Genomic DNA, 25,599 nt, shown 5'->3' with positions numbered 1-25,599 from the left:
CGTCGGTCTTTAACCATCAGATCCACCAGGATCCGGAGGACGATCCATCATCACCAGCTGGGATTAAACCCTGTCTCACTGTTTCCAGAGCAACTAGTCTGATCAGTGGATCACGTCACATTATGTGCAGGAGTGTTCACTGTTATAGAGGGTCACAGGGGTCGGACACCATTTCTATATTTCTCATTACAATAGAGATGAAACGCTTTTCGGTTTCACGGTGGAAATGTCAGACGGTTAGTGTCACTGTTTAAACTGTGGCCGATTACTGTGGCTAATCACTGTGGTTAATTACTGTTGTTAATTAATGTGGTTAATTACTGTGGTTAATTAGACTAACGGGAGGTTCTGCGCGGCAGCAACAGTCTTTCAGTCTTTCAGACTTTCAGTCTTTCAGACGAATGAAACGCAGGTTTGTTATCTGTCACTCAAAATGGCGGAAAGCAGAAACAGCTTCTAAAAACCGTTTCACACCAACGTTAGCAGGTAAAAGAGAAAACTCCTTTTACACAGTCGCACGAGTTGGACTTTCTGCTGTGATGTCACATGACCACAGAGACCCAGACGCAGCAGAGACAGTGAGCTGCTGATTTAACAGCACGGTGCTGGACAGGTGACAGGTGACAGGTGACAGGTGACAGGTGTGTCTACAGTGTCCAGTGTTGTGCATGAGCGTTCACATTTTTTTGTTAACGCTGAACTGAACGAATCAGTTTACAAATGATGATCGTGAACGTTGAGTGAACGCCGCTCACGTCTTACGACAGTTTTACGGCACGCCGCGTGACGTCTCCATAGACACGGCCCAGCTCGGCTGGTGCCGGCGGTACAGACGGTACAGACGGTACAGGCGGTACAGACGGTACAGACGGTACAGGCGGTACAGGCGGTACAGACGGTACAGGCGGTACAGGCGGTACAGGCGGTACAGGCGGTACAGGCGGTACAGACGGTACAGGCGGTACAGACGGTACAGACACATCTACCACTGCTGAAGCCGGTTTGTTTGAGCATCTGAAGCAGTTTAATGAACAAACACAGATTCTGATTCTTCAGTGGTTTATAATAATTTAGTTTGGGAGCGGCAGGGATTCGGCTGATGGATCAGTAGAAGGAGGTTCTATTGAAAAACAATATCGACCTTTATTTATTTTTAAAAAACGGAACAAAATCACATGAACTAGTTGTTCTTAAGTGTGAACTGAACACATCACTGACTGAGTCTCTGTGAGACTCTCAGCGGGAAACAAACAGCTGTTCCCTCGTCGACAGCTGGACATGATATTAGTTCAGTGTTTAAATACAAACACCTGGTGAAATGATTTCAGGTTGTTTTATCACTTTTGAACATTTTTGTGAAAACACTGATAACTGATGGTTTTGTTCACTGTGATCGTGACACTACGTTTCTACTGTTGGGTTAACCCTGTCACGTCAGCACATGACCATCACATGGTTAAATGAAGCGCTGAAACACGGAGACGTGACGTGTGATCCCTCCATCGTGAAATGTTTTGTTCTTACAGCTCCGAACAAACATCGACTTTTAAACCAACACTGTAACTCAGTGACGTCATTCACCTGCCGCTGGACTTTCAAGCAGAGACGAAGACACTTCTTACCTTGATGTACGGGTTGTTCATGACCAGAGACGGCGGCACCTGCAGAGTCAGGTAGTCGTTCTCCCTCCAGTTCAACATGAAGGCGACGCATTCCTCCCCCACCACCTGACGCAGAGGAAGGTCTGCACACAGAAACAGCGTCAGTAACTCACATGTTTCAGGTCGGTGAGAGAAATATTTGGTCCACACTTTATAAATGATCTGTTATGTCGCAGCGGTGTGTAAGTTGTGACGCTGCTCACCTGGAAACAGTCTCATCTAATGTTCACATGCATCCAGAAGTGTTTTTCTTTTGCCTGATAGTTCTAGCTTGCAGCGGCAGGGGGCGGGGTTTACCGCACAGTCCACTCACCGTGAATCCTCATCTCCAGGTAACCTCTGACCCTGCTGACCAGGTCGGGGGGCGGTCGCTCCTTGCTGCCCTCGGCCGCCATCGTCTCGTGAGCTCGGACCTCCAGCAGCAGCATCTCGTTCAGCATCACCTGCCGCAGCTTCGGGGAGAACTCGGTGACCAGCTCCAGGCAGGCGGAGAAGAGCTGCCGAGCGTGGGCGAAGTCCTGAGACGACAGGAGGACGAGGGGTTAATGTTTCTACTTTCATTTCAAAGCATCACTGGGATTCGCTGCTGACATCATCAGACCTTTATGGAGATGCAGTGCAGTCCTTTGGCCATCAGGATGTAAACTAGGTCCTTGGTCAGGTTGTCTTTGATGCCGAGGATCACGTTGATGTAATCTGGAGGAACCTCCCACTGCACACAGGACCAGGCGCTTTAATTATTACACTGTGTTTGTCAGAACATTCAAGACAAGACAAAGAAGACGATCCTGTCTTTGACACTAGCACTTGAGTTTTTTTCTCCCGGTCTGTTCTGCGACCTCTGACCTTGCTGTTGACCCTCCAGAAGGGTCGCTCGGCCATGCCGTGGAGCTCGATGAGAATCTGTCTGATCCTGCGCGGCTCCAGTGAGAGGATGAGCTGCTGCTCCAGCTGCCCGATGTTCACACTCGCTGAAGCTGCCGGAGGAACAAGTTAAATATCATCAATCACAAGCTCAGAGACGCGTCACATGACTGGAGGCGTTCTGACAGGAAACAAAAGGGACGTCAGGAAAGGTTCAGCTCCGCACCTGGGATGTCGTAGAAGGAAGGCAGAGGTTTGGCGCTGAGGTTGATGGTGGCCGACCTCTTCCTCATCTGCTCCACCAGGACCTTCCTCTCCTCCTCCCTCAGCAGCTCCATGAAGAGCTTGTGAGACGACACCACGAACACCAGAGGCAGCTCCTCCAGGCTTTCACACAGAGTCCTGAGGCAGAGGGTCATCGTTAGGACCCATCTACTGGAGAACACGCTGCAGTGTCTCTTATAATAAATAAAGGGGAACTGTCCCTGTGTCTGGACTTGGTAAGAAAGACAAGATGCGTCACTCACTTCATGAAGGTGGCCATGTTTCTCCTGGATGTCTCTGACGGACGCTCCTTCTCCAGAGAACGTGTGCAAACCTGCCGCACGAAGAAAACTGGAGTCAAATGTGCGAGAACTTTCCCACCATGAGAAAATGTCAGATCAGTCCTTACCTCACGTGGAACTCCAAAAACCTCAAAGACACTTTTTATCAAACAGAAATTACACACAATTTGACACAGATGGTTCATATTCTCTGACTCTGGATAAACAGGATGTGACCTGGAACTATAGTCTGAGTGGCGGAGGGATACGACCACGAGGAGGTGACTCTAGTTTTTCCTAATGCTGGGATAAGAGATAGTTCAGACTCCTTTGATCTAATTAAGGACTTCTGATGCTGATTACCTCTAAGATGAAGTCCACCACTCGTTTGCTGGGCTTCAGCAGCAGCTGCTGGAAACGAACGCTGAGCACTTCTCCCTCCACAGCGTCTCGCACGGCGTTACAAACACACAGCTTGTGGCAAATCTCGTCCAGACCAGTTTCCCTGCAGAGAGGCAACAGATTCTAAAGACGAAACGTATTCATCCCCAGAAACAGTTTCCTCGCTCACTCACTCACTCGCTCGTCTCGTCCGCTGTTTGGTTTTTAAACCAGTTTCATTGTAATTAATAAAAACTGACGGACTCTCTGTGAATATCTTACTGTAACTTATTATGATGAAATTCTATGTATGTCTTGTATTACTGTATTTAGGATGTGCACTGGTCGTGTTGTTGCAGAACAAACTGCCTCAAATAAAGACTTTCTATCTAAGTGGGTCTGTGAGAATCTTATTTCTAAGGCTTTTACCAAAACTGTGAACTCAAGAAAAACAAAGTGACAGTGAGCAGAACCTCGTTTCACCACAGTCTGTCACACATTCACACATCTGCATCTTTGGAAGAGTCGTGGCTCTGGGCGGCAGCGTGCTCTCACCCCTGCTGGACTTTGTACAGGAACTCCCTGAGAACAGAGCGTCTGAACTGGTTCGGTAAACTGCGGGTCACGTTGTCCTTGATGAAGGCTTCGATCACGGCCTGAAGACAGGAAGTGGAGATGACACATAATGTAAAGAAGTTATATAGAAACACTAGAGCTTTAATGTCAGTGCTGGGTCCAGGTCTGGGTCTGGTTCCGGGTCCGGGTCTGACCTTGTGGTCTTGTGCCCTGATCAGACTGTTGATCTGGTCGTAGGGGCTGGTCTGGGAGTCCGAGGGGTCACAGTCTCCGGTCAAAGCTCTGCAGGCGTTCCAGTATCCAGCCAGACGCTTCTCGTCCAGGTGAACGTGAACGGTCGAGTCCAGCTGCAAATCAAAATGAAGAAGAATTCCTGAGATCCACAAACTGCTGTCACACAGAACCAGCATGGTGCCGTCAGCACGATCAGGGTTCAAACACATGGCTGCTGATTTCAAAATAAAAGCTAAACGTCACAATAAACCAGTAACTGCACCTTCTTCAACAGCTCCTTCGTCTGTCTGAAGTGATCTCTGGCTTTCTCGAAGGCCGGCTGGTCTGTGCAGGCTTGCTGGAAGAAAATACCTCCCAAATCATAATGCACCTGAAACACAGGACACGTGTCACACCAGTCACTGGAGTCCAGCTCACCAGCTTCACAATCACTTACTGTCAACTATCAAAATGAAACACAAGATGCTCGTTCTCTCTCAGATTCGATGCTGCGAACTGTCACTTCATGAATCCACAGACGTATTCTAATCTGACTCTTTAATCTAAGACTGATCTGAATCTAAAAAATATTCCGGTGTGCTCGTCCAACCTGACAGTGCAGCTCATCGGCGCTGATGCGGAGGCCGGCGGTCGAGGACTCGGTCTCTCCGTTGGCGGCAGCATCAGCAGCGAGCAGGTCCAGAGTCCTCAGGGTGTGAACGTAGAAGTCTTTCTTCAGACGCAGAGCTCCTTCCAGGACGCTGATGGAGTCCGCCGCCTGCTCCTTCAGCTGAGGAGGGAGAGAGCGACGGAACAGGGTTCACTGAAACTCTTTCAAAAACCTAAATCTGTCTGAATCTGTTATTTCAGGTTAACTCACCACAGTGAGGATGTTTTCAGTCATTTCTTTCTCCTGCTGCACGATACTCAACCTGAGAAAACCAGAGGAAACCACTCACTCATGTTTTCATGCTATTCACACACACCTTTCATTGAATCTACACAGAGCTGAGTGAGTTTATTTGTTCTGTAACAGGGAGGAAGCAGCAGAACCCACATGTTCATCTGGTGAGGTCCAGGTTTGGTCTGTTTCTCTGGAAAGCTGCTGAGCACGATGGTTCTGATGGCCCTTTGAAAAGGTTCAAGAAAAGACAACATTTCAAAATTCTTTGTTACGTCACATGATTTAATAAAAAAAAAGTGAGGATGTGTGACGTGATGCTGGATGAGTCTATGATGAGAGCGATGTGTTTTCTTTGGGACTGAATCTGCCTCTGGATTCTTGTTTCCTGTCTCCCTCTACTGCAATAAAAGCATAAAATCCTAAATCAAATGTGGACAAATGTATTTATTACAATGTGTGTTGTTATTTATCCAAGATGAAAAAACAACAGCAAGTATCTCACAACAATCACTGAGACTGAAGTTTCTGCACTGACCGTCACATTCTGCATCCATGTGTCAGATTTAAAGATCTTTTTGAATATTTGCACAAAAACCAGAAAATACATCACTGTTGATTTATATTGATCAAACCTGCAAAAACATTGTTGTGACTGTTACTCCTCCGTGAAAGTGTTTCCCTCTTACGTCTACATTTTTACGATGACTGAAGCCATTTAATCTCTCAATCAAGACAGCTGCAGAGTTTCACTGTGAACCGAGGATTTGACTGAAGTTCAGTCGGTGCTTCTGATCCGGTCTGTTCTCACTCACCAGCGGTTGTAGATGATGACAGCCATGGCGGTGGTGGGGGGCAGAGTGGAGAGGTCCAGGTCCACATGTTTCACCCCTGGTGGCACTTTGCTCACACACAGGAGCTCGTTCAGCAGCATGTTTAACACCGGGATGGTCAAGCTGACAGAGCAGAGGACATTTTTAATTTTACTTTCCTGTCAACTTTTTATCTCCAATTTTCTGGAAGAGAAGTTTTAGCATTTAAAAAATAAAAGCTGAATATAAGAGAAATCCAGCCAAAGATTTGTGGAATTACAATATGTCACCAATGTTGTATTAAAACACACACACACCCTTTCTCCAGTACTTCCAGATCCCACTTCATGTGAGCAGCGACCTTCAGAGCGAGCAGCTTCAGGGTGCGGTTCCTGCGGTTGTCTGCTGGAGGCTGCACCTGATTCTGCTCGTTCACTGACGGCTTCGACGCCTGCTCCAGGAACTGGATGATCAGCTGCACCGGTAACGGGTCTGTGGACAGAGATTTAATTAAACACCAACAGGCTCACAGCCCTGAAGGTTGCCACTCATTATTTTAAAAGCCAGTATTTCTGACATTAAACTCTCGAGCTACAAATACCACAATAAACTCTCCCGTTGTTTGTATCTGGCCATTTATCCACAGGAGTAAGACATGTTCATCACAAAACTAACTACACATGCCAGGGTACCAGCGCCGACCTGGGTTTGACTTCTGCAGGTGATTCTCCAACAGGCTGCCGTCCAGGAGGAACTCAAACCATGAAGTCTGAAGGGGGGTGCTGGGCCGACTGCTGATCACAGCCGCCACCCGGTCTGCTGCCTCAGCACTCATCCTCCCCTGTGAAGACAGATATGAAAATTAGTTTCATTTCTCAACACATCACCACGATCCTAATGGTAATAAGCAATTGTGGTTGAAGTTGGAGTTCAGTGTCCTGAAACAAAACAGTGAATGGAAGCTGAGCACATGCAGTTTAATGTTTAGGCACAAGATTAGTTCACTCATCTTGGACAGAACTACTGACTCTGTAGAAACAGTTGACTGAGCAATAATATCTCTGGGGGAACTTTGTCCAGTCACAGTGATGTGATCAAGAGGTTATCTTTACCTCTGGGTTAAAACATTAATATAACACATTGGGAAGATTTTCTATTGAAAACACGTGACAATATTATGTATATTTTCTGAATAAAAATATAAATAATATTCAAGATTCATCTGTCAGGGTTAGTTATAAAGTAGCTATAAATACACAATTAGCTAGGTGGCTCCTTATGATAGTAGAAGCTTCAACAATTATTCAATCAATCGATTAGTTGATTGGTTCTTGCTTCTTAAGTGGGAGGATTTGAGTCTTTAATTTGTCATGTATAATAATAAACTGATCATTTTGTGTGTGTTGGTGGAATAAAACTCGGTATCTCAAGAGATTGTGGGAACTTATAACGAGAATTTTTTCACCACTTTCTACCTTTTTAAAGAGAGAGAACGATTCATTTTTAATAGAAATAATTGTTAGCTAAATATTGACGTTCAGTTCAATGTTATGGCATGGGGATGTTTAATGTCATTCATGTTTAGTCCCGACTGGGCGGGGCTTTCAACTTTACAGTGGGAGGAACTGAATTAAGGTGGTTCGGGCTGCCAGTATATAAAATCAAGCGCACCCTTCCAGCCTTTCTCTGCAGTGTTTAGAGCGAACACAATCTGAGCTAATGTTTTAGCTAACTAGCTAAACTCTACAGCGCGGGCCGCTCATATAAAGACGGATTATCTTACCTTATCAGGTCAGAATGAACAAGCAGAAGATATAAGTGCTAAATCTGAACGAAAATCTCAAAGTAAAGGGCGGGAGCAGCTACATGGACTGTTTAGTTCTCACATAATTCATTCTCCGCTTCGCCATCGCTCCGCCGTACTTCCGGTTCCTCTGCGTCACCAGGGAGACACACAGTGCGCCACATTTGCGCATATTTATACTGTACGAGTGGAAGCGTCAATTAAACCAAATATTACGATACAAGCGTCACACTGAATAATATTGAATAATCAGTGTTTCACCCAGAAATAAAAAATAAAAGAGAAAATTGAAAATTAAGTTACGATAAAATACGGTTCCCAGACGGCAATTAAATGTTTGTTTTAAATAATGTACATATTAATATTATTGAAAATACTGCATTTATACTGTTAAATTGGAGAAAAACAAAAAATTCAAACACTTTTATAAGATAAAACAGTAACTTTAGGGAATGAGAGGAATGAGTAATTGACAAAATTCTAAATTAAAACACTTAAATGGGGCGGCCTGGGACAGGTTAATGAGCAGAGGCCCCTGGAGCCAAACACCAGAAATCACAAGAAATATTTGACAACAGTAAAAAGACATTCGAAGCAGCACATACTTTGTAAAAAAAATAATAATAATTTGAATAAAATGCCAGCACCTTAAAGAGATCAATTTTGTATGAACTCATACACAGTTTTATTTTCCTTCAGTAAATCAATAAAATCAATAAAAACCTAATATTCACTACATGGCCGTTTGGAGACTTGCACGATAGCACCAGGAAGAATTTATCACAGAATACTTCAGGTAACAACCAGTGAGGGGGGGGGTCAGGATGATTGATAAAAATCTTAAGACTGGAACATGGCAGCTGTAAGGCATCCACATGAAGAGAACGATGGAGCAACAAATATGAGCAGCATCAGAAACACACAGGTCACAGATATTGTTGCTATTGTCCTGGATAATTCAGTTCCATCATGCCAGGCACCATGTGAAATTATATTTAAAGCATGGAGCTGATATCACAAGTCTGTTCTGTGTCCAATCCAAGATCCAATATATTCACTGTCTGACAGTCGACCAAAGGAATCACATGACTGAGGGCGTCCAATCTGACAACAGAGATCTGCTCCCACCTGCCCCACTTCCCTGTTGCAGAACACATCGCACTATAAGCAGCATACAGAGAGGCAGCTTCCCCATCACAGCTCAGCACAGACACATGCACCGCATGAGTATTTCTGTGAGGAAACAAAGGCAGAACGTGACGAGAAGCAGCTGTGATTAATTAGCTCTTAATCACCGTTAGCTTCACATCAATAGATAACCGTACGACCTGAACATGTTGATATAAATTCATTATCAATGATCATGATTTGAGATCAAACTATTAGTGCCTAAGCAAGACATAGTTACCACATCGTTTAAGGATGAACTAAAACCAGCTCCTCGTGGTCGTATCCCTCCGCCACTCAAACTAGTTCCAGGTTACATCCCTGTTTATCCAGAGTCAGAGAAAATATCAACCATTTGTGTGAAATTTTGGCTCACTGTGACCTTGACCTTTGATCTTTAGCCACCAAAATCTAATCAGTTCATCCTTGAGTCCAGGTGAAGGTTTGTGCCGAACCTGAAGAAGTTCAGTCGTGGTGTTACTGAGATATCGTGTCCACGAGAATGAGACGGACGGACGGACCAACTGAAAACAAAATGGCCGCTCTAACCAATACTAGTATGTGAAAGTCTACTTTCTTTTTCGCTGTGGTCTCCTTGGAAACGAGGCTAACTTGAAGTAAGTAAATTGAGTTGACAGACTCTGATTATCAGAAGGTCGTGAGACATTAAGCTTTTAAAAACCTACATTTGTTATTTCAAGGCAACAAAAAAATCGAATCATTATCAGACTGAGTCTTAAAAATAAACGTGTAGGCAGAATTTGATTTGTGATCACAAGATAAAAACCCTAAAGATATGTAAGTAAGCACAGCTGCTCTGTCTCAGTCACCTCCCTTCATCAGTAACAGTAACACATGGCTTATAAAACTACAGTACAGTGATTCATATGGCAAACTCCACCTTCAACAAGGTCCACCTGTTGATTCAAACAAAGAGCTCAGCTGATCCCTGCTGGTTCAGATGTGCAGCTTCACCATCACACACACACACACACGCACGCACGCACGCACGCACGCACGCACGCACACGCACACGCACACGCACACGCACACACACACACACTGCAGTCCTCCGTGTTAACATTGTGGACATGATGTGAGACACTGGAGAGAGGCCGAGCGAGGCTCAGTAAAGTGTAAAGTCTCAGCAGGGAGAGGGAGAGAGAGAGAGAGAGAGAGAGAGAGAGAGAGAGAGACAGACAGAGAGAGAGAGACAGAGAGAGCGAGAGAGCGAGAGACAGAGAGACAGAGAGAGAGAGACAGAGAGAGAGACAGAGAGAGCGAGAGACAGAGAGACAGAGACAGAGAGAGAGAGAGACAGAGACAGAGAGAGAGAGAGAGAGAGAGACAGAGAGAGAGACAGAGAGAGCGAGAGACAGAGAGACAGAGACAGAGAGAGAGAGAGAGAGAGACAGAGACAGAGAGAGAGACAGAGAGAGAGACAGAGAGAGAGACAGAGACAGAGAGAGAGAGAGAGAGAGAGAGAGAGACAGAGACAGAGACAGAGAGAGAGAGAGAGACAGAGACAGAGACAGAGAGAGAGAGAGAGAGACAGAGAGAGAGACAGACAGAGAGACAGAGAGAGAGACAGAGAGAGCGAGAGACAGAGAGACAGAGACAGAGAGAGACAGAGACAGAGAGAGAGAGAGAGAGAGAGAGACAGAGAGAGAAACAGAGAGAGAGACAGAGAGAGAGAGAGAGAGAGAGAGAGACAGAGAGAGAGAGGAGCAGCTGTCAGTACTGGAACGAGATGACAGAGTTCACTTTGTAGACGTGGAACGAGCGGTTCCAGAAAACTCTGGTGAAGTAGTTTGTGTAGGGAGAGTAGTTCATCTTGATCTCGTGGCAGAAGCGTCCGTGCTTGGCGAAGGAGTAGATCTCTCCTTTGTCGTAAACAACCTGAACGGGACGAAAGGAGACGCAGCGTTAATGAGAGAGAAGTTACTTTTTATAAAATCAAACACTTTAAGACTCAACGTCAGATCCTGAGATTATTTTCAATGAACAGCTCCGACATGCGCCATTTAAAACACACTAAATATAACATGTGAAGATGAAGCTGTTTTACGTCGTCAGTTGTGGAACGAGAATAAATAAACTCACGTGTCCGTTGGAGATGTCGAGCAGGTCTTTGATCCTGCAGCCTTTATTCAGACTGAGCTCTGTACAAATGGACTCCTCGATGATCACGTAGTTCGTCTTTTGAGACGTCAGGATCTTGTAGATGTCCTCTGCAGATCTCATCGCGTACACCTGATAAGTCTTCAGGGGGAGACAGAAAGAAATGGATGTTAAAAGTCCTGGTCTAAATCTGTTAGAGCAAAGCTACTGTAACACCTGCTGTAATCTGGAGGAACATCATCAATCATCTAACATCAATAATTAATAATCTGTTCCAAATCTATAACTCCAGGTCTCTGAATCTTATTCTCATCACAGTCTGTGTCAGTCACTCACGTCTTCACTCCTCCTCAGCAGGTTGACGTCTGAGTAAAGTGGTAAACTGGTCACGGCTGAACCTGAACACAGCTTCACTGTTCCCAGCAGCTGAGGGCTTCCAGCAAACACAGCCGCCACCGGAGCCTGAGACCTGGAAGACGACGACACGTTATAAAGTCTTTCAAAGACGCAACGTACAGAGGGAGAAAGTCCATCGTTCAGAGGCTCCGAGGACGTCGATGTCTCACCTGATCCAGCTGATCAGCTCCACTGTGTCCGGGTCGTAGAACTCCTGCAGATCAGACAGCTCCGCTAAGACACGAGGGCAGTACTGCAGGACAGGAGACACAACAGGAGTCACCACCTCACCTGTTCGGTGTCTGAGCGTTGAAAGAGTAAGAGCTGGAAATCTCACCTCTCTCCATAAACTGAAACCAATGATGGTGGGAACTGCCGTGCTCAGGATCAGAGACTGAAGATTAAAGAAATAAACATCTTGATCAATAACTTAGATCCGATTCTTCTGCAGCTGTATGTTACTGTAATAATAATTCAGCAAGTCATGTATGTGTGAGTGTGCACGTTGTCCCAGACTGACCAGCACTACAGGGTGGATGGACTTCAGCTTGAGCCACTTGAACACCGTCATCCAGAGGTCTGGAGAACACACACCGAACGCTGTGAACATGCAGACGTACGGCGTCCACAGATACTTCATCCTGCGCGGAGAGGGAGAGGACACGGTCACGTGACGACGTGTGTCACGACCAAACAGTTACTATGGAAACGTGATAGAAATGTTCCATGTTCTAAGAACGTACCCATCAAACAGCAGAGTGAGACCTCCAAACAGCAACGTGTGAAAGACGTGGTAGATGACCTCAGGCTGCTCTCCTATTCGTCCGTCTTCTAGTCTGAGGTTGGTTTTCATTGGCTGACCGCTGAAAAGAAGCGAGAGTGACTTCAGCATCAGGACAACGAACCTACAGCCAAACACAGCGACATGACGAATCTCTAACGAATGTTGTCTGTCCATTATCATTCAGTCCCTCCAGGATTTCACAGCTTCTTCTGGGACTGTTGAGACTAAAACAAGATTTCACAGCAGCTGTTCTTAAAAACTGTGATGTTTTCAGATGTTTTGCAAAAATTGCTGCTATCTTCATTAAAAACAATAATTATAATAATAATAATTCGTTAAAAATCGAAGGCAACTTGTTCCAGTGAGAACAGATCCAGGTGAGTGCAGAATCTGCTCCTCTGTTGTTACCTGTGTCTTCATCACAGGTACATCTGATCTTTATGATCAACTCATCAATTGATCAAGATATAACGTAAAGCCCCCGTCGTTCTGAACGTCTTCACACGTCTTTAACAGTCACATGTCACACGTGTGTGCAGCGCCACAACACGCTTCAACACCACAAACAAGGAAGTGAGTACGGTGACACCTCTGTCATATCAGTGACTCGGGCCTCTGACCTGAGTCTCCTGTAGATGGTCTGCAGGGTGGACAGCAGGCAGACCGTGAGCACCAGGAGGTAAAAGGGAAGGACGGAGGCCTGCGTCAGTCTCAGGAATAAATCCTGCCTGGGTGTCTGGAGACTCTCTTGGCACAGGAGGAAGTTGGTGACAAAGTCGCTGACACAGAAGAAGAGATTGTTATTAGATTACATTATACAGATATTGAATAATACGGATACTGTTCAAATACACAATGAAACCGTTTATTCAAGCAGAAACTTTGAATGAGAGTGAAGGAGTGAGACTCACGTCGTCGTGTTGAGCCCAAATTTTACTTCAAGGAACTTCAATATGAAGTCGCCTTCACTGACGGGGAGAAGTTTCTGTGGAAGGAAAACACAAACAGCCACAATCAAATGATTTTAACTTCTTCTGAAAGTGGAACGATGGAGTCGTGTTCGTGCGGCTTTACCTTGACTAAATAACTGAAGGTGATCCCGGTGGTGAAGACCAGGTGGAAGTGTAGGAAGAGCTTCATCACTCTGGCCACCAGAGGACCCACCTTCATCTTTTGCTGAGACAGAAACGCAGGAAAAACATTTTTAATGAGAGAGAGAGAAAGGTAGAAAAAAAAACCAGACTGACATCAGGTGCCTGTAATATGAGGGAGCAGCTAACTCTACCTGGAAGTACCTCGCGAGCACTGAGCCAATCAGGAGGCTGAGCAGCGGCGAGCTGAGCAGGGTCGTGTTCTGGAACTGGAACAGGTACGCCAGGAACAAGGAGCTCAGGTACACTTTGTGGATGTCAGCCATCTGTGCAGAGCAGAGACGGAGGGATGATGGAGGGAGAAGAACAGCCGGCAGGAGAGAGACAGGTAGGACGACTGTGAGCTCACACAGGTGTGTTTACCTGCTGAATTTTCAGAATATGCATCTGTTCTTGAACATTTTAATCTCATTAAAACTAAGTAGAAAACAAGATTTTTCTCTCTCTTTTTTTTTTTTTTTTTACACATCTCACATTTACAAATATTATGTTCAAACTACCACGTTCAATTCATGTTTATGAATTCATTAAAAGCACAAACAAGAAAATTTGCTCAGTCCATAAAATCTGTGGCTCTTAATCAAATCATCAAGTTCAAAGAGTTTACAGCTTTTCCAAGAGAACAAAAACTATGACAACTCACTACTATTTCTTCAGCAGGTGCAATGACTGTCTGGAGCTTTTAGTTTGTGGACAAAGCCATGCTAGCTGTTTCCCCCTGTTTTCAGGCTCCATGCTAAGCTAAGCTAAGCTAACGTCTCTTGGCTGTAGCTTCATATTTAGCGTACACGCATGAGAGTGGCAACAACTGTCTAATTCCCACAACGTCAAACTATGTTTCATCAGTGAAAGCTGAGCGGCTGTGGTCGGTAAATAGAGGAATAACTTTCACAGGTTACAGTGACTTACGGTTGAAGAGTTGTACATTAAAGCCGTATATTAAAAACACATGGAGGCTGAATGTGATTGAACAGTCCCAACAGGCCGTGGTGATGGTGTTACCTTACGTGACGGCACCAGGTCAAAAGAGTCGAGCAGGAAAAGACAGAGGCCTTGGATGAAGAGCACGTAGTGACTGTGTTCCCAGACCAGGAGGAAGGTGAAGGTGGTGGCACTCATGGTGAGATAGCAAAACATCTAAAGAGAAAGCGTTTATCAGCACGTGACCCAGCTTTGATTCTGCTGTGTATTATTATTATTATATACAGTATATATTACCTCGGTGGCAGAGCTGATGTTGTTGCTCAGGAATCCGGTCAGAGCTGCCACCTGACAGGAGAAGTACGGCAGAGCCCAGTTGTCCCGCAGAGGAACAGCATGGTCCACTTTGGATGTGTCTGGTCTGAGGGAGAACAGAGGAAGAGTCATAAAGTTAGAGAGAGGACAAGTCACAGAAGAGCAGAAAGAAAAGGAGCGAGCATGAGACATGAGACAGGAGGGTCACTGAGACTTTTATCTGTCTTAAAAACGTAAAGAAGTCCCCTCACCTGTTGATCACATACCAGGCCACAGCCAACATGCCAGCCACCCAGGTGCCGCTCATCACCCAGCTGCACACAAACAGGGCGGTGACGTAGACGGCCTGGAGGCCGAACACCGCTCCGATGTAGAAGTAGATCGGCTCCATGAAGTCCTGCAGGTGCAGAGACAGAAACATCAGATAGTTCACTGTTTTCTTTTAACAGCTTTGAACTAACGCCGCCAAGACCAGGAATCCACAGTGTGTGGACACTGGTGTGCTAATAGGTAAGACGTGCTACTGGCAAAACACCTGATGAGTCTGTGTTGTTGTGAGCATCGTTATTGAGTCTTCTTTAGCGAGGCACAGAGACAAAACAACTGTATTTTATGACTAAAGAGTGAAAGTTTCAGCAGATAATCTTCACACCCTGAGGTTTTACTCCAGATGTGGAGGCAGTTTGTATCTGACCTCTGGTGACCTTAACGGTCATTGACAGAAGTTGATCAAACAGTAAAATAACACACCTGGCTCCCGGTGACTCTGTATATGAAGCTTGTGATGAGCTCCGGATACAGAGACAGACGCTCCACTGCATTGATGGTCTGACCTGAAACTGTCCTGTTATCGATCATCAGCTCATAAAACCCTGGAGAGTAAAAGAAAACAGAGGAACAGAGTTGATTAAAGTAGAAGAGAGTGAAGATCAGAGCAGAGAAGATGTTGTAGTTAAACATTATTTCTTTAACAGAAGCAGAACAGATGCATGTACCTCTTTCAAAGGATGGTGCTGCCAGCATGTGCTTGTAGTAGTAATAATAGAGCCCACTTCCTGCTTGGAAGGTGATTTCACGTTCCAGCTCCTGAGACACATTGAACTGAATTTTTAGACTTGATGTGAGATGGCAGTGAAGTGGAAGCACACTCAGTCAAAATATCCCACCTGTCTAGTTGAAAACCAGAACTTCCTGTCGTGATATGTGGAGAGATACACGGCGTAGAGCATGCCGCAGGCAACTGCCGCCAAACAGCCGAGGAACACCCTCAACAGACGCTGCAGAAAACCAGCTGAGGAGCACAAACAGTAAACGTCACATATCACAACATGATTAATGTGTTAACGACACTTTCTGACTGTCAGACCTCAGATAAGTTTACACTGAAACTGTCCTGTCACACCATCGAGAGACCGAGTCACTGGTTTTAAAGGTCAAATGCAAATATTTCTCTGCACACGACCTACAGGTAGATCTTCAGATATGACACATGAGGCATGACATGGGACACAGTTAAGTAAGTACAGCGCTGTGCAATCGTTTTAGACGCCAGAAGCAAAGTCAAAAAGTTTTTATTTTTCAATTATCTTGCAGTAAACGGAAATCAATATTTGCCGTGACCATGCTTTGAATTTAAATCAGAACCAGATCACCTCAGTATACCTGCACAGTTTTTCTAGGCACTTAAGACGTAGGTTGTTCAAAGCTGTCTCAGTGTCTTCTTTTTGTGATGATGAAACCATCTACTGCAGGACTCAATTGGAGGATCTCTGATGCTGTTGCATGATGGATAAGAATCTAAACATCTAAAGTTTCTAAAGCTTGCACAGTGCTGTACATGACTATTTTAATTCTGTGGCTTATTTGACAGTTGTGTCAAGTGACACAGCTCCACACAGATCACCTGATCATCAGTCAAGCATTAAAAGTAGGAGTAACAGAGAACTGGCACTGATGTTGCTTTAAAAGTTTTGTTTTGTGTAATAAAGTATTTAGTAGTGATACAGGTGTTCTGATATGTTACTACGTAGGAAATAAACTTACAAGTAGAAGAACTCTTGGATCTTTTGACAGATGTCCTGGGTCTGGTTGATTCTTCCTGTTTATGGAGACCGTCCTCTTCTTTAACTTCACCTTCATCCTTCTGCTGCAGGTCATCACCTGCTCCACCGCTGGACACACTCCCCCCATCCTCTGCGCTCACCGGCTCATTCACACCTGCTCAGGTGTCACAACAGACAGTCTGACTGTGACAGTATCGATACAGACACCTACTGTAGATCTCACTTTATATTTCTCTGGGAAACTTATCTGAACTCACTGGATGTGTGTGCACAGCAAGCTAACCGGTGTTCAGTTAGCAAACCGCTAAGTTAGCTCAACTTACGTTCGGTCTGCGGCTCTGGCTCATTTTGGCGCCTTTCTGCTTCTTCATCTCCTGCCAAAGTCTCTGTTTTCCGACATCTTAACTCAGTCATGACGAGATGAAATTAATCCGAGAGGAGTCTGATGTGTTGAGACAGCAGCATGCTAGCTAACAAGCAGTTAGCTAGCCCCCAGACACCGATCAATACTTGGCTTTACGGTCCGTCTGGCAGGTGACAGGTCGGGCTACAAGTTTCTCTTCTGTAGATTAACTTTTCTTTACGAAGTCACAAACTAACACGAGCAGCTGCTGTATTTACTGTAATGTTGACTCTGCTGGAGGACTCAACTTAACACCGCAGCTGCCGGGTTGTGACGCAGACATGCCGGAAGTTCCCGACGGCTTCAGAAAGCAGCGAAGAAGAACGAAGACCAAACTTCACTACAAATTGTAGAAAACTAAAAACGTCAAATTTTCAATTCCTTCTTGAATATTACACCATTACATTAATGCCTGCGTTCATTTTAAGGCGTTATTTTCTTACATTATCTTATATCCTACTCACGCTTTTACTTGTTTATAATAATTCATGTTTTTAGTGCTCAATTAGTCTAGAAAGTTAAACGACTGAGTTATGAATTAATCCGGTTTCGCTTTTCAGTTTTTATATCACGTTTTGCTGAATCAACAGAAAAAAACAACGGTTAAATATCGAATAATTGGACAATTGAACTCATCACCTTTGGCTTTAGAATATTGTGACCGAAGCTTTTCACTATTTTCTGGAATTTCATGGACTAAACAATTAACTGAGAAAGTGAATGACTGACCAATTAATTGATTGTTAATTTAAGATAAACGTTTAAAATAAAATTCTAAATTAAAAGTATCACCTGTCAGTTGCAGCTTTAGCTTTAAGGAGGTAGTCAACTTAATTTACCAGGTAACTACAAAAAAACAAAACAAAAACACAAAAAAAGATACGTGTAAACCTGATGCCAGGTTCTTGAGTTAAGAGCTGGATGGAGGAACCCAGACACCCCCACTGTTACCCCAAATATGTCCAAAGTGAACTTAGAATTTCTATTAAAAGTGACATAAAAAGGGTGAATTTAGTTTTCTAAAATACCCTGCAGTATATACCGGTTAATGGTTGGATTGGACGGTTGCTGCAGCATCGTAAAGCTCTAGTAATGAGTGTAAAAAATTAACTTGCCTCAGTCTCAATGCTACTGGAAGGAAAATGTCAGACGCAAATGAAGAACAATAATTGTGGGTGTGAGGTGAATCAGCTGAAATAGAGACTGACTCACATCGTATGAATTTTCTAAGGTAACACAGTTTAATGCAACACAAGAGGTTTTGACTGCTGCATGCTGAGTGTACAATTAATATGAAAGCAGAGGTTTAAATTACATCAATGATTTTTAATTAACTATCTTAAAAATGAAAACCAGAGGAAGCAGCTGATGTGAGCAACAAGCATAAATAGTAAAACAACATATAAGACTGGGCGTAAAATCTGAGGAACCTGCAAAACCTGGTCCAAAACCTAAAAACTGGAGTAAAAATACGACCACCTTAAAAGAACATGTACGTATATAAAACACACAGTACCTTCACATGAACACTAATTCATTTTTTTTTAGAGAGGTGTCTCTCTGTGGGATTTACAACACTTTGGGAAGTTCCTCAAATGTGGAGCCACTAATTGGTTTGAACTTCCAGATCCAGAAGCTGAAAAGTGACAATAAAGAGTAATTCATTCCTTTATGATTCTAACGCTTATTCCTCTTCTGATGTTTCCTCTGAATCCTCCAATTTCTCCTTTGTGGGCTTTTCGTCATTCGCTGTCTCTGTTTAGGAGAAAAAGAATCATTTTTTAATTTTGAGCTTTTATTAAGGCATCAGTAATCACTTCGTTATGTAATCAGTACCTGTTCTGCTTTTTTGTCAGGCTTCCTGTTGGTCCGCCATCGTCACCATCACACCTCTCCAGTATTATTCTCAGGATCTTGGTAACTTGTGGGTGTTTAGCTGCTTTGATTAAAGGTTCATCATCTGAACTGTTGCTTGACAAATCTGAAAAGATATTAATAAAAACAAGATGTCATTCAACTATAGAAGAAAATTCTTCAAAACACAAGCATTATTTTTCCTGAGAGGTTTTACTGGACATCTTAATCTTATGAACTGGCCTCTACAACTACGGTCGCTCTGATCTTTACCTAACACAGGCATCTTTCTTGGCTTTCTGGGACTGTTCCTCTTCTTCGGAGCTGCGGCCTTTGTTTTGGTCTTGGTTTTCCTGCCAGTGTTGATCTTTTTCACAAGGTTAATCAAGGGTTCATCATCTGGGCTTTCATCAGACTGTCCTGCCAAACAACAGTCACAGCAGCAGGGATTAATGTAAGTTTGTTCTCATCATTGGCAGGGACGCAACAACCTCGTCACCCCTCCAAAACAAGGAGGACTTTTTAATGCTGGTAACCAAAGTATTTATCAACATATAAGATCTGAATTTACTTCCAGAAATGTATTTACATTTAAATAAAACTGATAGTAACAGATCAAAGACTAAAACTAAAAAAAATTGCCATGTTATAATAATTTACAAGTTAACATCAGAATAGGTGGACTGTGGTTACGTTAAATATAAATTAGTAATTTACAATTATTCCGTAATAGTGTATATTTAATCACACTATCATTTTGCACCCTGAAGATGAAACTACAAAATCATTCATTCATGCAACGTTTTCATGGGATTTCTCGACAGAAATTAAACTCATACTTTGATTTATCCACCATTTTATATTATTTAATATATAAATATTTTACATTTACTAGCTAGCTTCCTGACTGCTAGCCAGCAGCAGCCAGGGTTAACTTGCTAGTTAACGCTAGCTAACGTGGTTAAAGAACATGAGTTGACATTTTTCCGGGGACGTCAGGTTCCACTGTGATGTCATCACGTGACGTGATCCTTCAGAAAGGCCCCCGCCCTTTCAGCCAATCAAATTCTAGCGTGTCTGAATCGGTTGTCTTGGAGACGTATCCTCTTGGACGGTACGTCGGAATGATCTAACATTACTTCACTCACATATTGGCAGGGACATTTCCCTCCCGTCCATGTGCAGACCTACGCCCTCGATCTAATGTGTCTAGTTCGGTCTGTAGGATCAGGTGTGTCACATGATGTTGTGTTCATGTCCTGCTCTCTTTTGTACCGTGTGTCTTTTTTGACGCATCACGTTGAAGTACAGTCGTCCTCTTTGTGTTTCTCCTCACTGGTTTCTTGTTACTGGTGATGATTTTCCTCATGGGCTTATAATCTTCATCATCTTCATCATCATCATCATCATCATCATCATCATCATTATCAACATACACAACATCATCATCATCATCATCGTCAACATCATGGTCATGGTCATCAGAGCTGCTGTCTGCGGATGTGAAATACAAGAGTTTACTACTTGTGATCAAGCTGAATATAATGAATTCCTTGTGTCAGTGTAATGAGAGAGCTGCCGACCTTTTCGTGATTCGTCTTTAAGTTTTGTTTTCTTGTTGGTTGCTTCAGCAGCCTTCGTCCTCATCTTTATTGCTACCAGTGTTTCATCGTCTGAGCTGTCACATGAAGACTCTGTACATTTAACTAGAACAGACAAAACGTATTTATTTTTTGTTAAAGATGCAATGAGAGAAGTATTTTAGATGTGTTCAGATTTCCACATTTCACACCTACCATTTTTCCTCGCCATGCTCCTTTTGGATTTTATAGCTGTGGCTGATTGTCTAGACGGTGTGACGGCTGCCTTTCTCTGGGGTCTGGATTTAAGTTTCTTGGCAATTTCACTCAGAGGCTCTTCATCCAAATTTTCATCATCATCTGGTGATTCCGTAATAATATAAAATCAAATGTAAGTATCAGCTGCAGAGAACGGCTGCTTTCTGCTGATGCTGCAGGTTCATGGAGGGAAATTTCTCTTACCTTTTTTCTTTGTGTCCACAGATTTCTTTGGAGACACTGAGGAAGGCTTCTTAGCAGTTTTGGAGGACACTTTGGCGATCTTACTCAGAGGCTCATTGTCGGAGCTATCACCTGTGTTCAAATCTGGAAAAGGTGCATAAAGCAAACTTTACAGGTAATCTCTCCGGACACAGATCAACACATCACTGCTGCAGAATAGTTACAGATAGACGGTGATGTAATCACCTGCGTTCTTATTTGTGCCATTAGATCGGGACGATGTGTTTTCTTTTTTCTCAGGTTTCTCAGCAGCTGCAGAGGTTGTTTTCTTCTTTATCAGCGGCTCATCATCTGAGGAGTCATCAGAAGCTACAACAGGAAATATTAACATATAAATTTACCACCTTTTGATTCCAAAAGGCCACAATATGCCCAGTTGAAAATATATATATATATATATAGTGATCAGTCACAGTGATCGGCCGCTGATGTGGCCATTTGCCTTTCTTTGACAGTAAAGGCTGATAGGAAAAATAGAAGTAAAGACAAATTAGGATGAAAAGCTAGAAATGTTCCCTGTATGTGTCTCAGATACAGAGACGTTAATAAATGAGCGGCAAATTTAATATTGTTGTGGGTAGTTTAATACTCAGTATATGTATCATATGTTAGAAGCTGATTGTACATTAAGTAAAAATGCCAAACGTTCGCTGGTTGCAGCTTCAATTGTGAGGAAATTACAACGCTCATTTTTCACTATTATCTTACAGATATCAATTAGTTCTTATTTGTGCCATTAGATCGGGACGATGTGTTTTCTTTTTTCTCAGGTTTCTCAGCAGCTGCAGAGGTTGTTTTCTTCTTTATCAGCGGCTCATCATCTGAGGAGTCATCAGAAGCTACAACAGGAAATATTAACATATAAATTTACTTCAATCAAGTTGAAAATATTTGACCTAAACTGGCCACTGCATCTTTTTTACATTGTTGTTAGCTGATGAGAAATCTAGAGCTCATAACTTTGTGGTAATATTCAACAACAAGAGGCTCCTCCAGCAGCTGACTGAGGATCTGAAAATGAAGAACACACCTACAAAATATGACTGCAGAGAGCTGCAGGAGGTTTAGCTGACAAAGGGATGGTAATGCATTGTTCCACTGTGCAGCACTGATGCACAAATTCATACATGGAAGTCATCAGAGGGAAACTTCATCACAAAAGTCAATGTCTGAAGTCTGCAGAGAAACATCTGGATAAGCCAGAGTTGGTGTGCTGTGGACAGATGATGTGAAAACTGAGCTCCCTGGCCACAATCACTCAAAGTGTGTTTGGAGAATAAAAGCAGCAGCACTTGAAGAGACAAACATCTTGTCAACTGTTAATTATGGGGGTGGAAATATTTTGCTTAGGCGCAGGAAACACTGCACAGATAGAGGGAACAATGGATGCAACTGAATATCAGCAAATTCTGGATGCAACTGTCCTGCAGTCAGTCAAGTAAGTGACAGTGAAACAAGGCTGGTTTCTACAATAGGACAAAGATCTAAAGCAGATTTCAAAATCCACCATGAACCACTTGAAGACACACAAGCTGGAGCTTTCGGAACGGACCCTGACCTGAACATCACTAAATATCTGTGATCTTAAACATGCTGTGTCTGCTAATAGAGCCTGCAAATATCTCAGAACCTGAAGAAATCTGCAAGAAGACTCGGTGGAAATTTCTAAATCAAGAACAGAGAGACTCTTGATAAGCTGTGATATCTGCCAAAACCTTTGCTTTCTGCTGATGCTGCAGGTTCATGGAGGGAAATTTCTCTTACCTTTTTTCTTTGTGTCCACAGATTTCTTTGGAGACACTGAGGAAGGCTTCTTAGCAGTTTTGGAGGACACTTTGGCGATCTTACTCAGAGGCTCATTGTCGGAGCTATCACCTGTGTTCAAATCTGGAAAAGGTGCATAAAGCAAACTTTACAGGTAATCTCTCCGGACACAGATCAACACATCACTGCTGCAGAATAGTTACAGATAGACGGTGATGTAATCACCTGCGTTCTTATTTGTGCCATTAGAGCGGGACGATGTGTTTTCTTTTTTCTCAGGTTTCTCAGCAGCTGCAGAGGTTGTTTTCTTCTTTATCAGCGGCTCATCATCTGAGGAGTCATCAGAAGCTACAACAGGAAATATTGACATATAAATTTACCACCTTTTGATTCCAAAAGGCCAGAATATGTCCAGTTGAAAATACAGTGGAAACTGCTTATAGTGATCAGTCACAGTGATCGGCCGCTGACATGGCCATTTGCCTTTCTTTGACAGTAAAGGCTGATAGGAAAAATAGAAGTAAAGACAAATTAGGATGAAAAGCTAGAAATGTTCCCTGTATGTGTCTCAGATACAGAGACGTTAATAAATGAGCGGCAAATTTAATATTGTTGTGGGTAGTTTAATACTCAGTATATGTATCATATGTTAGAAGCTGATTGTACATTAAGTAAAAATGCCAAACGTTCGCTGGTTGCAGCTTTTCAATTGTGAGGAAATTACAACGCTCATTTTTCACTATTATCTTACAGATATCAATTGTAAATTTGAAAAAAAAACTAATTGACAAAACAATTAAGAAAGTAATTGTCACATTAATCAAAAATGTAATCATATTTTATAAGTTGATCATATGCTTTGCACTTAAAACAAGTTAACTTTAGTTGTCAGATAAATGTACTGGAGTAAAAAGTACAAAGTTTCTGTATGACATGTCCTGAAGTATAAGGTACTATTAAATGGAAATACCTCAATAACAGAAGTACGATGGACAGTGGTGGTACTATCCAAATACCACAATGTAAAAAGATTCAGTTACAAGTAAAAAATTAAGTAAAGGTCGACATTCAAAATTTTACTTGAGTAAAAGTACATACAGTACGTATTACCACCAAAATGTATTTCTGAAAAAGTAAAAGTGCTCATTTTGCAGATGAAATTTTTGACCCCAAAGATCCTGAAAGATGAGACACGAGGTAATATATGAGATATTTAATGCAAGTTATTATCTTGTAAATTAGTTGAGCTGATTTCCACCAAAGTTTATTACAAATACAACCAATACTATCATTTAAAACTTACTTTGCTGCAGGCCAAACAAACCGCTAAAACTCGCATTAGCCTGGTCTGAACCTGAAGTTATTGAATCTGATCAGTGTAAACTCCAACATCTTCACTGTGTTAAACAGAAGCTAGCTGCCGTGAAATCAATGCTTCATCAACTTAGCTCTTAGCTACAACGTCGTCCACTAAAACGTCGTAATAAAAAACGTAAAAATAACATTGATTATCTAACTACCTGGAGAGTCATGTGCCACTGCAGTGGGTAAGTCAGCTGTGCAGGAATCCATTGTGTTGCTCAGTGTAAGTTAATTATGTTCTTCATCCATAAGGCGCCAAGTCGTTCGACTGTTGTTAGCTTATTCCTCTTCTTTTAGAACAAATGTTAGCTCAATGTTAGCTAAGTTCGCGCTCTGCTTTCAGCTGGTTGTTGTTTTTTGCCACCGAGTGTGTTCGTCCACCGACCTACAGCTAAAGTCACTGTACAACAGAGCGTCATTAAACACGTTTAAAAAACAGTTTCTCCAGTTTAGTAAGTAATGTGGTCCCAGTTCACGACTGGTGTGTTTTCTTCCGTTTCGTTTTTGGAGTAAGGCGCTGGGTCGAGTGTTGATGACGCGTCACGACGTCATTGGTTTACTGCCTTCAGGAATTGCCCAGCAACATCGCCCTCGGGCTCTGGTACAACCAACAGCTCTTTTTCTCCTGACCATAGAACATCTCTTTTATTTATTGTAATTAAACCAGGACATTTTGGGAAGCTTTCCAGTATTGGATGACATGTAATAATCACATTGTTTTAACTCTGAGATATAAAAATATAAAATTTGGTCTTCAAATGGAAAACAAAAACATGGAGTTTGGGAATGAAAATACTTTAAGCAAAATATTTTATAAATAAATGCCGTTTCTTAAAAACCACACCTATATTTTATGCTTATTTAAATGAAATAATACTGTATATAAAATATATGAAATGCTGTAATAGTAAAAAGGCCCATCATCTCTTATTTTGTCCCTTTTATTTTTGTTTTATATGTATAATTGTTTAAGTTTTTTCCCTTATTTTTCTTATTATTTATCTATTTTTCCATTTTCTTTCCTCTGATCTATATTTATATTTGTATTACTGCTTGCTCAGTTGTTCCTACAGCTTCTGCATTTATCCTGAATGTGATTTGTGCCTTTTCGACTGTTGATTTGTTTAAAAAAAAAAATTTTTATTTGTTCTTCTGGTGTTATTTGGGTTTATTTGGCGGTTGGCAGACAGTATTTTGGTGCATTCCTGCCACCTTCTGGTGTGCGAGCGTAGTCCACTCTCAGCAAACAGCTACATTCAGTTCATGGTTCAGCAAAAAGTGAGTAGGTTCATGCACAACACTGGATGACACAGCACAACAGGAAGGAGCTCTGTCTCCACTGACACTGTTTCCATGGGCTGATCTGCATGGTCAGAGCGAAACACAGGTTCATGTGACCTGTGAGTGTGTCTCAGCTGGCTGAGGTGACACCAACACAGGAGACAACTGCCTTTTCTGTG

At 42.8% G+C, this 25,599-nt stretch overlaps 3 protein-coding genes across 3 annotated transcripts in view; all 3 read right to left on the bottom strand.

Moving 5' to 3' along the window:
* The window catches only part of ints8 (integrator complex subunit 8), a 12,360-nt gene extending 4,469 nt beyond the window's left edge, over window positions 1-7,891 (bottom strand). The window contains exons 1-17 of the mRNA XM_056399350.1: window positions 7,737-7,891; window positions 6,656-6,794; window positions 6,271-6,445; window positions 5,957-6,097; window positions 5,298-5,369; window positions 5,121-5,172; window positions 4,851-5,030; window positions 4,524-4,631; window positions 4,222-4,374; window positions 4,007-4,107; window positions 3,434-3,575; window positions 3,053-3,123; window positions 2,752-2,927; window positions 2,508-2,638; window positions 2,263-2,373; window positions 1,975-2,179; window positions 1,623-1,744 (exon numbers count right to left, since the gene is read on the bottom strand). Coding sequence (XP_056255325.1) covers window positions 1,623-1,744; window positions 1,975-2,179; window positions 2,263-2,373; window positions 2,508-2,638; window positions 2,752-2,927; window positions 3,053-3,123; window positions 3,434-3,575; window positions 4,007-4,107; window positions 4,222-4,374; window positions 4,524-4,631; window positions 4,851-5,030; window positions 5,121-5,172; window positions 5,298-5,369; window positions 5,957-6,097; window positions 6,271-6,445; window positions 6,656-6,788 — 2,073 coding nt within the window. The 5' untranslated portion in view covers window positions 6,789-6,794; window positions 7,737-7,891. The remainder of the gene's footprint in view (window positions 1-1,622; window positions 1,745-1,974; window positions 2,180-2,262; window positions 2,374-2,507; window positions 2,639-2,751; window positions 2,928-3,052; window positions 3,124-3,433; window positions 3,576-4,006; window positions 4,108-4,221; window positions 4,375-4,523; window positions 4,632-4,850; window positions 5,031-5,120; window positions 5,173-5,297; window positions 5,370-5,956; window positions 6,098-6,270; window positions 6,446-6,655; window positions 6,795-7,736) is intronic.
* Window positions 7,892-10,522: 2,631 nt separating this feature from the next.
* On the bottom strand, window positions 10,523-17,360 carry LOC130183743 (probable C-mannosyltransferase DPY19L4). The gene is made up of 19 exons (XM_056399397.1): window positions 16,999-17,360; window positions 16,656-16,829; window positions 15,779-15,903; window positions 15,608-15,698; window positions 15,363-15,484; window positions 14,864-15,009; window positions 14,595-14,718; window positions 14,379-14,513; window positions 13,511-13,642; window positions 13,300-13,401; window positions 13,137-13,210; window positions 12,846-13,004; window positions 12,185-12,304; window positions 11,962-12,082; window positions 11,779-11,835; window positions 11,612-11,694; window positions 11,382-11,514; window positions 11,028-11,186; window positions 10,523-10,823 (listed from the first exon to the last, which is right to left on the bottom strand). Exons 1-19 carry the CDS (start codon window positions 17,087-17,089, stop codon window positions 10,659-10,661), a joined length of 2,313 nt encoding a protein of 770 aa, XP_056255372.1. The 5' UTR covers window positions 17,090-17,360; the 3' UTR covers window positions 10,523-10,658.
* A 936-nt stretch (window positions 17,361-18,296) lies between these two features.
* On the bottom strand, window positions 18,297-24,671 carry LOC130184243 (uncharacterized). The gene is made up of 12 exons (XM_056400121.1): window positions 24,298-24,671; window positions 23,003-23,125; window positions 22,778-22,900; window positions 21,722-21,852; window positions 21,200-21,322; window positions 20,975-21,097; window positions 20,729-20,872; window positions 20,516-20,638; window positions 20,208-20,426; window positions 19,206-19,352; window positions 18,915-19,059; window positions 18,297-18,833 (listed from the first exon to the last, which is right to left on the bottom strand). Exons 7-12 carry the CDS (start codon window positions 20,742-20,744, stop codon window positions 18,821-18,823), a joined length of 663 nt encoding a protein of 220 aa, XP_056256096.1. The 5' UTR covers window positions 20,745-20,872; window positions 20,975-21,097; window positions 21,200-21,322; window positions 21,722-21,852; window positions 22,778-22,900; window positions 23,003-23,125; window positions 24,298-24,671; the 3' UTR covers window positions 18,297-18,820.
* Window positions 24,672-25,599: the final 928 nt, after the last annotated feature.

Source organism: Seriola aureovittata, chromosome 16 (genome assembly GCF_021018895.1).
Source record: "Seriola aureovittata isolate HTS-2021-v1 ecotype China chromosome 16, ASM2101889v1, whole genome shotgun sequence".
NCBI lineage: Eukaryota > Metazoa > Chordata > Actinopteri > Carangiformes > Carangidae > Seriola > Seriola aureovittata.
The sequence above is the reverse complement of the archived record's forward strand: the minus strand, read 5'-3'. Positions and strand labels throughout refer to the sequence as shown.